Here is an 11,041-nt window from a genome sequence, read left to right as displayed (position 1 = left end):
CAGAAGTAAAAAATGAGAAAACAGAAAACAAGAAAAAGTTATACAAGTAAAACATCACTTATTTTTTGAGAGAGTGAATGATAAAATGTAATTCACATTATATTATTGAGAAGATGGATTTAGAAAACAATTGTGTTCACATTAAGGGATTTGCAACGATTGATTCTCGCTAATTTGCGGGATGAGGTCCTTTTTTCATCCACAGGGATGCAACGAGATTTGGAGGTGATTATGCTGAAAAATCTTTTCTACCTCTGTGAACAAGCACAGACCACATGAAGCACAGTTACTCCTCCTGCCCAACTTTATAACAAACATAGTATTTTATATGATGTGAAGGGAACGCTGTTTTGTCTCTCTTGACAAAATATTTTATATAATATTTTTTTAACATCTTTATTTTTATATTATACATAGTTAATAATAATAATAATGATAATAATAATAATAATAATAATTAATAATTATTATTATTATTATTATTATTTCAATTTACTAAATTAATATTTTTTTACATTTTAATAATTAATTTTATTTTTTTTTCTTACAAACATTTTTACAATTAAATATAACATTAAAAATTATCATTTTATATCATTTTAATAATTAGGGATATTTTGGTAATCTTCAATTTCTATCAATTAAACAATTTTATTTTATCTGTCACATCAATCAAATCCTACACTAATTCTCATAAACTTTACTTTCAAATTCACTCTCAATTACCCACAAATCTACTAAAAAAAACAACAAAAAAATTACCCTCAAATCCACTCAAATCCATTCAAATCATCTCCTCCAAATCATCTCCCTCAAATACCACCAAAAGAACAAAGCCTAAGTTACCGAATAATGCGACAAATTAAATATAAAGGTAAGAGATTTACGAGAAAAATAATCTTTTAGTTCGCTTCTGTGGATGTTACTGTAGACAGCGATTACCAAAGACGGAATTAAGTGTGACGTTGTGTTCGTTTATGCGGATTTGACACGATGGAATTGAGTGAATTTGCAAGATACGTGATTTTAGTATCACTCGCATATCTGAGATGATTTGCGTTGATTGTAAAGCAAATGTCATGTTTGCCCTTAGGTCTTACCCTCATTGGGAACCCTCCCTTCATCTTCAACGTCAAATAAACGCGAAAGTAAATCTTCGTCGTCGTCGGTGTATTCCTTGGCTTCCAATTTGGACCGTATGATGGAGTCAACAAACTTGTGGACGGTGGTGATTGATTCTCGAAGCCTCCTTTCTGATCTAAAGTTGAACAACTTCTTTGTTTTACACGTGAAACATGTCAAGCTCAGGAACCTCTCTGAAATCAGCCTTATTACATCCTCGAACGTGCTCATGAAATCGGTGCCAGCAGTGCAGTCCCCGCCGAGACAAGCGGGGTCGACATTGAAGGCTAGCTTGCAGATGTTGTCGAAAGAGAAGCGCTTGAGGAGGTTCTGCAAATTTTGTCTGGAAGGCTTTGGAGAGAATTAGAAGAAGCCTGGTTTGGAGTTCGGTGGTGATGGAGTTGACAATGATAAACGTATTTCCAAAGGTTAACATATTTTATTTAAATTTTATAATATTATTTATTTTCTTAATAATTAATATTTTATAAATTAAAAAATTAATATATATTAATTTTATAAAAAATATTAAATTAATTAATTGTTTATTATTATTATTATGATTAATTAATTAAAAACAAAAAAAAACCTTAACCGTAGTTGAAAATACTTGGTAGTAAATTATATTACAAACAAATATTACATTTAAAAATAAATTCATTTTACTACATTATAATTTTTTTAATTTTTAAAAATTAATTATAATTATTATTTATAATTTTTGTCTTTTTATATACATTTTTACAATTACATATAACATTAACAAATAACATTTTATATTACTTTAATACCTAGGGACATTTTAGTAATCTTTAATTTCTACCAAGAAAACAAATTTTTTAAATCTATCACATTAATCAAATCCTACACTGATTCTTACACACTTTACTTCCAAATTCACTCTAAATTACCCACAAATTTACTAAAAAAACAACAAAAAAATTACCCTCAAATCCTCTCAAATCCATTCAATTACTCTCCCGCAAATAATGTCCTACAAATCAGCTTATGTGAACAAAACATTAGTGTTATATTTGACATATATTCATAAACTAAAACCTCAAAGTCTAAAGTTATAAATTATAGGAAGAAAATAAATCAGACCCAGAATGAACTAACAAATGAACTAGTGTAATTGTGATGTATATCAAATGAATTAAACTGAAAAAATAATTAAAAGTTATCAAAAGATATACCAGCAATAAACAGGTGTGGATATTAATAATTATTGTGTTCAATCTTACAAAGGTACAACGCGGAAAATTTCAATCTTACAAACATAAACAAGAATTTTTGTTGGACTGTTGTATGCATTCAATCGTCAAAAGTTGAAGTTGGTATGCCACTTGTTATTTTGTCCTTTACGTCTTATGCAATGTACTGTACCTTATTTCTATCTTTCATGAATGACCATATATATTTATATTATATGCCAGGGATTGCAACTTCATATCAATGATCATTTGAACTCAAATAATTGAAAGAAAAAAAAAACAAAAATTAATGTCACAAACAATTGATTGTAGTGACTTATTTCTAGCCGATGAATATTTTCAATTTCTTGAATGAATTATTGAATAATTAATTTACAAATTTTATTGAGAGTCATTGTCGATTGTACAACTGTTAGATACATTACCCATAAAACAGTCAGCACATAACACCCTTCTAAAGCATATCTTCCACCATTTTTTTTAATCTTTTAATCAGCCTCACGATCGAAAATTGAAGAAGAAAAGGTTATACACGTTATTAATTAAATTAAGGCTTTATCATCACTTTGCTACGCAAAAACAAGTCAAAATAGCCAAGGGTAAGGACCAAGCTAAACATGTCAACCCAAGAAATTAAAGTTTTGTGCCACGTATACCAATTAACCCTAATGTGTGGTATTGAGGAAATAAAATAATCTACAATATAGATTGTGATTTGGATTCCCTTTTGTCCATACTTAAACAAACCATCAATAATTGCAAGTTTGCAACTGATGTTAAATCAATTATGGAATATGTTAACGTCACGGAAGTTAATTAGTGGACAACCAAAGCATATGTGGAACTTGTTTGTGTTTTTGAAGATAATAAACGATTTTTACGGGATAGAAAAACAAACAAAACGTTGGGTATTTTGATGTGTAGAAATTTTAGGAGAAGAATGAAATGTCAAGTACATTTTTTTGTTTTATAGTTCTATATTTATAAGATGTCATGTAAATTTTGAAAATGAAAGTAATAGAAACATAGAAATGGAAAGAAAAACCATAACATGAAACCTATATTAAGCATGCTATTTAAGATTTAACTCATAGAATTTGAACTAAAAACTCATAATTTATGATGTGTGTTGGTGTTTGGACATCTCCGTTATAAAGAGTGGTATAACAAAGATGGCAAGTGTTACAAGCTAACATGTTACTCTAATTGATGCAAAATGGATTCGGGAATGTAATTGAACTTTTCATGCTCTTGTGATGTTGGCCATGTGTTCCACTAGATCTCCAATTTATGTACGTAAGTAACACACATAATAAGAAAATGGCAAGTGCTACAAGTTGACATTGCACTTTTTGACGATGCAAGGTAGATGTTGGGATGTTGGGCAAGTTGTGATTTTAGCCTTTTCAGTGCACCAAAGTGTCTGGCTTTTAATTGTGGTGTGCTTGTTGGGGATGGATCCGTGGGGACTGATGATTGATAAAAACAATGAGAAATAACACTATGAAAAATCGATTTTACTGTCTATAAAAATATGCTATAAAATAATTCAGCGAAAATAAAAGTAATATTTTAAATTATCTTATTCGTATTATAGCAGATATTTCATTTCTAATAAAATTACACATTTTTTAATACTAGATGTTTAGATACAGAACACTATTATTACAATAATGACGTTACTTTTGGCCTCATAAAGGATGAACAAGATATGCGAATATTTGGGGGGCTTCAATCACGAATCACGAATAAGAATAATACAATGTATTGGTCTACCAGATTGGAATGACCTATTTTATATATTCATGATAAATATATAAATCCAATTTTGATAAAAAGTAAACAATAAATATAATATTATATAATAATAATAATAATAATAATAATAATAAATGTTGTTTACAATAAAATAATATTTCAAATGTTTAATTAATTTTTTTTCCCTGAATTATTAATAAACAATATAATAATATTTATTTTAAAATTTTCATACCCAATATTCTTTTTGATAATTGGTGGTGAAGAAGCAGAGTTCTGAGATCCTGTTTGGGCTGCTTGGTAGCAGTTCAATTTCCAACATGTTTATAATTTCACTCAATTATAACACTACTTCCCACCTATTTAAACTTACCCCATAGTTTTGCGTGCAATTTCCTTTCCCTCTCGCTAACCAAATTAGCTCTTACCAATAATCGGTATAAAATCTCACTTGTTCAAATTTATTTTATATTAAACTCTCTTTTTTGAAAAAAAAAAGTTTAATTTGGTTTATAATAATTTAAACTAAAATTTATCACCTTCTTGACGCACTCCATAATATGCAAAAAGGAATAGTTATTTGGCCATTGGGAGGTAGAACAATAATTTAAAACATGTTTAATAGTTTGCTCTTGCAAAAAAAAACTATTGTATTTTGCCAGAACATTACATGCAATTGATATTTTCGACAAAAAAACTATTCTGATTTTCCTCAAAGAATTAGCGTATTTATCTCAGAATTATCTAGATCAATTCAATGTTCCAAGAATCCAGCTTCATTCAACACTTCACAATCACATGTGTCCACGTAATCATCGACGTCTTTTTCGGCCGCCATTATCATCACAATGATCTTCCTTCTTTCTACATCAAGTCACAATCACGTCACCACGTCTTGATCCAACGTCTCACAACACTCCACGTGTCGGAATCGGAATGCACACCAAGCCTCCGCCACGCTATAAAAGCCACCTTCCTCTGTGTTCATCCAATATCTCGCACCAAAATTTGAGAAGCTAGTGATCAATCTTCAGCCCTGTGCTGAGTGTGTTTCTTCGTTCCTCCACCTTCTTCCATTGGAGGACATTCTCCTCCAGGAATAGAATAACACTTTTTCTCTTCTCCAAATTCTTAAGTTAACTCTTCCTTCATTATCACCTTCTCCTGACGGTAACTTTGGTGAGTTCAGTTTTTCGTTGCGTAGCAGTAACTGTAATTTTACTTGGAGGAGATTTATAAAATCTTGCTTTGGATCGCGCGTTGGAAATTAAGATTTTCTTTTACTATTTCGGAGGAGACCAAGTACAACGTCGGGGTCACGCTAGATCTCTCTAGATTCTGTTAAAGTTGTCTTTTTTTTCGTTGACAAAACTGCCCTCGTGTCTTGCGGAAACTACACTGTTAGGCAGTACTCCCAGATGATTTCTGATGCTATTTTCTTTTGTTGCAACTCAGCTTTCCTAAAAGGAAGAAAAAGAAACTGCACCGATTAATTATAAAATTCTATTTCAGATGAAGTTTGGTTTTAGCTTTTGCTATGTTCTAACTTCTCCTGGTTTTTTAATATGTCGTCGATTTTCATTAACCAATAGTGAGACCAGAGTTAGGGAGAAGTATAGCAACAAAGCATGATTGCACTAAACGACAAAGATAAAAAAAAGGAAGGACCATATTTTTGTAGGTTCATTTTAGAGTTTGCTTGTTAATTTTCTTCCAACTTTTGGGGTATAGGTTAAAAAGATGACGGTACTAAAGACAACACCAACGCAGTTCCCTATGTGGATTCCTCCATTCCGTGAACCACGTCGCTGTCTATCTAACATGTGCTTAACCTTTAGCATCCATCACCATCGTCATAAGCCCCTAGGTCTATAATACGAAACTCCTTAACAATTTTAGACTGAGTTAAGTATCATGATAATGTACATAAAAAATCAGCTTATGTGGTATTTTGTAGTTTTTGGAGTCTTAATAATTGAATATTTGTAAATTTTGTTGAGATGCAGTGAATTTTAATTTTGATAATATAATAATCTGTGTGTTGTTTCGATTTGGTCATACAGTTGTGAAGTGTTCGAAAATGACTGTCACTCCTAAGATCTCCGTCAACGATAAGAAATTGGTTGTTCATGGCAAGACCATATTAACCGGAGTACCGGACAACATTGTGCTGACTCCAGGATCTGGAAGTGGCCTAGTGACTGGTGCTTTTGTTGGTGCTACTGCTTCTCACAGCAAAAGTCTCCATGTCTTTCCGATGGGTGTCTTGGAGTAAGTTCTTGTTTTTTCCTCACTTCACATGTAGTCTATATCACATCCAACATGTTCTATTTTCAGTTGTCAGAGAAAGTAACGAAATTGTTATAATTTGCTCAAGTATATATAAGCGTAGAAAATTTGACAGTAGCAAGTTAAACTGGATGTGTGTTTGGATCTGTAACCATAAGTGTAGGCTTTGACATTACATGAATTGGTGATTTCTAATTTCTCATTTCTGATATAATCTTGGAATAGGGAGCTCCGGTTCATGTGTTGCTTCCGGTTCAAGTTATGGTGGATGACTCAGAGAATGGGAACATGTGGGAGGGATGTTCCACTGGAGACACAGTTCATGCTGATTGAGAGCAAAGAGAGTGAAGTGGATGGAGAGAATTCTCCAATCATCTACACTGTCTTTCTTCCTCTTCTCGAAGGTCCATTCCGAGCTGTTCTTCAAGGCAATGACAAGAACGAGATAGAGATTTGCCTCGAGAGTGGTGAGTAAACTCTTGGCCATGCAAAATGGTTTGGTGGTGAAAGGCTACATGGAAGTCTTCCGTCGTGTCATAACATAGTTTAGTGCCATAGCTGCTGTTAATTCAGTTCCTTCCCTTCCCTTCAGCCATACTTTTAAGGGGTGGAGCTGTCATTTGTGGATTGAATTGAGCTGCATAAACTTCTCTCGATGAGTCAATCAATTGAATCAAACAAATGGAGTTTATAGCTTTGGTCCTTTGGAGAATATGTATATATAGCATGGCGTCCCAAAGAACCGAAACGACCCTTTTCTTTTTGGTATGTGGTATGGTTTTGCAGGGGATAACGCTGTTGAGACTGATCAAGGCCTTCACCTAGTTTACATGCATGCTGGGACCAACCCCTTTGAAGTCATCAATCAAGCAGTGAAGTAAGGCACCCCCGTTTGTGTTTTCCATCTAAATTGATTACAAAAAAAATAAGTGTATGCTGACAATTATATTTACTGATTCCTTCTCTTGTTCTTTCTAGGGCTGTGGAAAAACACATGCAAACTTTTCTTCACCGTGAGAAGAAAAAGGTAAGACCCTTTTCTCATGGCTCTAGCTATTATGCCAAGCTAATACATAACGAATCTTTTTAACCTTTTATTGTTGGTTTTATGCAGTTGCCGTCTTTTCTTGACTGGTTTGGTTGGTGCACATGGGATGCTTTCTATACTGATGTCACAGCTGAGGGTGTTGAGGAAGGCCTGAAAAGGTAATTAGTAAGAGAAATTGAGTACATGTTTCTCATTAACTGAAGAAAAGATGAATTTTGAAGATGATGTTTATAGAACACTGAAATTTGTTCAATATGATTACAGTCTATCTGCGGGAGCTACACCACCACGGTTCCTAATCATAGATGATGGCTGGCAAGAGATTGAAAGTAAACAAAATGAGGTTGACTGTGTTGTACAAGAAGGGGCACAGTAAGATTTCTCTGTTTCTGTAATTAATTACTAATTAGTGACATTTTTCTTAATTCAATACCTATCTCAATTATAAAGTCCTAATCTAATGTTCAAGAGAAGACCAATTGTTATTTTTGTAATTTATCTGATTAAATCACTAAAAACCATGATGATTGCAGGTTTGCTACTAGGCTGACTGGTATTAGAGAGAATACTAAATTTCACAAGAAAACACACAACAATGAGCAGACATCAGGTCTGAAGCATTTAGTAGAAGGAGTAAAGCAGCATCACAACGTGAAGTATGATCATGGATCTTTTAATCCTTTTCAATATTGTTTAAGTAGCTTGCCTAATCAAGTTTCTGAATTATTGATTGGTTCCTCTGTTCATGAACAGAAATGTTTATGTATGGCATGCACTAGCTGGTTATTGGGGTGGAGTGAAACCAGCAGCAACTGGCATGGAGCATTATGACACTGCCTTGGCATATCCAGTGCAGTCACCAGGTGTGCTTGGAAACCAACCAGACATTGTCATGGACAGCTTGGCCGTACATGGCCTAGGCCTAGTGCACCCAAAGAAGGTTTTCAACTTCTACAATGAGCTTCATGCTTACTTGGCTTCTTGTGGAGTGGATGGAGTGAAGGTTGATGTGCAGAACATTATTGAGACCCTTGGTGCTGGACATGGTGGAAGAGTCTCTCTTACACGAAGCTATCATCACGCCCTTGAGGCTTCCATTAGTCGTAACTTCACTGAGAATGGATGCATTGCTTGCATGTGTCACAACACTGACGGCCTTTACAGTTCCAAGCAGACTGCTGTTGTGAGAGCCTCTGATGATTTCTACCCTCGTGATCCTGCTTCCCACACCATCCATATTTCTTCTGTTGCATACAACTCACTTTTCCTTGGAGAATTCATGCAACCAGATTGGGACATGTTTCATGTGAGTAGAAATGTGCATTTATCTTAATTGATATTTTACCCTCTGCCCTCTTTTTTCCTTGGGAAATTTTCACGAGCTATAAATATTCTTGTTAACAAAAAGATCTTTGTGATTTCAGAGTTTACATCCTGCAGCAGAATATCATGCTGCAGCTCGTGCAATTGGTGGATGTCCAATTTATGTGAGGTATAGTGATGTTCATTCATTGCACTTGCACATCTTTTCATTACATGAAATTGGCACCATTGTTATGCGTTTTTTTAATTTTTTTATGATGCTTTTCCAGTGACAAGCCAGGCAACCACAATTTTGATCTTCTTAAGAAGCTGGTTCTTCCTGATGGTTCGGTTCTCCGAGCACAATTACCAGGGAGGCCAACTCGTGATTCTCTGTTTGTTGATCCAGCCAGAGATGGGACTAGGTTTGTTTATTTAAATCTTCCTTCTTTATAAGGCTATGTTCCATAGACATGAATTGGTGACTCATTTAATAAACTACAATTTTCAGCTTGCTCAAAATCTGGAACATGAACAAATGTTCTGGAGTTGTTGGTGTATTTAACTGCCAAGGTGCTGGGTGGTGCAAGTTAGAGAAGAAAACTCGCATCCATGATACATCTCCCGGTACACTAACTGGCTCTGTCTGTGCCTCTGATGTTGACCTTATCACCCAAGTAGCAGGTCCTGAATGGCTTGGAGAGACTATTGTTTATGCTTACAGATCAGGTACTATTAATTTACTCTGTCATTCCCTTACCATCAGTTTTAATATATACAAAGTACGTGTAAAACAAGATGAAATAACTATTTCCAAATTTCAGGTGAGGTGATTCGGCTATCAAAGGGGGTTTCTGTTCCGGTGACACTGAAAGTTCTTGAGTTTGAACTTTTCCATTTCTGTCCAATCCATGTGAGGATCCACTATTAGCTTTAGATTTTCTGTCTGACTTTGACGGATGCTTAACTTAACTACTATTGTTTTATTGAACAGGAAATAGCACCAGGTATTTCATTTGCAGCGATAGGGCTACTTGATATGTTCAACACTGGAGGAGCTGTGGAGCTGGTTGAAATTCACAGAGCCTCTAACAACAAACCAGAACTGTTTGATGGTGAGGTGTTATCAGAATTAACCTGTTCTCTGAGTCCTAACCGAGCAGCAGCAGCAACTGTTTCTCTTAGAGTCAGGGGAAGAGGCAGGTTTGGAGTTTACTCCTCTCAACGCCCAGTGAAGTGTGTAGTAGATGGCTCTGAAACAGACTTCAACTATGAGTCAGAGAGTGGGTTGGCAACCTTCTCCATCCCAGTTCCTCAAGAGGAGATGTATAGATGGGCAATAGAGATCCAAGTTTGAGTCTTTTTTGAAGACCTGATGTTTGATGAAATGCCGTGTCAGGAAAAGGGTGTTGCTGTAGTTAGCATTGACTCATTGAGGGAATTGTTGGAGACATGGGGGTGGTGAAATACCAAAAAATAAGTTGATCATAAGAACTGAGTTGTAGAGTAGCTATGTTGTAGTAGGGAAGTGCTTTTGTTGTAATTTAATGCATGTAGTTGAGAGTAGCATTTCATCAGTGGGAGAGAGGAACACATAATGATTCCATCAAGGATGTCCCATGTTTTTTTCCTCTGAATAAAAAGTTCACATCTGTTCGAGTTTTATGTCAGTTAAGGATGTCAGTAACAGATTTAAAAGGTGAATTTGGATGATATCTCAATGATTTGTGTTTGCGTGCACAATAATAATATAAGCAGTAATCTAGAATTCAATGCGCTAAAACAATACGCAATAATGATGAAGAAGTACGCGAATTGAAAAGGTAAATCTAATCAAACTTTGTGAGTGTACCATCAACTTCAACTAGTTCTTACCTTGCCCAGAAAAATGCTAAGATGGAAGGTTGTGTAGCAAATACTTCCATTTCAACTTTTTAGATAATTTGCTTTTACATTTCAAGGCGTTTAAATATTTTATTTTTTTATTTTTTAAATTTTTATTTCAATAGATTTTTTTTAATTTTCAAGAAATTTAAATATTTTATTGAAATAACACAATTCAAATTTATTAAGTTTTGAATTTTTTATTTGGATATAATATTTTGATTACAAAAATATGTCCACACAACATTTATGATGTCTATGAAAAATAATTTCTATAGATATTGATAAAATAGCTGATGTTCTTTAAAAAAGTATCTCGTTAATTTTAATTAATAGGATTCTCAAGCAAAATGATTTAAAAATAGTTTTAGCCTACATTAATAAATAAATAATCATAAAAATATTAATAGGAAAATCACTTTTA

At 33.9% G+C, this 11,041-nt stretch overlaps 1 protein-coding gene across 1 annotated transcript; it reads left to right on the top strand.

The window, feature by feature from the left end:
• Window positions 1-5,081: 5,081 nt before the first annotated feature.
• On the top strand, window positions 5,082-10,403 carry LOC108329570 (probable galactinol--sucrose galactosyltransferase 2). Its single transcript, XM_017563831.2, has 14 exons — window positions 5,082-5,273; window positions 6,158-6,365; window positions 6,609-6,850; window positions 7,170-7,260; window positions 7,362-7,410; window positions 7,498-7,589; window positions 7,696-7,803; window positions 7,965-8,087; window positions 8,185-8,737; window positions 8,856-8,923; window positions 9,024-9,158; window positions 9,245-9,462; window positions 9,558-9,646; window positions 9,728-10,403. The coding sequence occupies exons 2-14, from the start codon at window positions 6,175-6,177 to the stop codon at window positions 10,088-10,090; spliced, it is 2,322 nt and encodes a 773-aa protein (XP_017419320.1). The 5' UTR covers window positions 5,082-5,273; window positions 6,158-6,174; the 3' UTR covers window positions 10,091-10,403.
• Window positions 10,404-11,041: the final 638 nt, after the last annotated feature.

The sequence above is a fragment of the Vigna angularis genome, chromosome 2, assembly GCF_016808095.1.
Source record: "Vigna angularis cultivar LongXiaoDou No.4 chromosome 2, ASM1680809v1, whole genome shotgun sequence".
NCBI lineage: Eukaryota > Viridiplantae > Streptophyta > Magnoliopsida > Fabales > Fabaceae > Vigna > Vigna angularis.
This window is presented reverse-complemented; position numbering and strand designations above follow the sequence as displayed.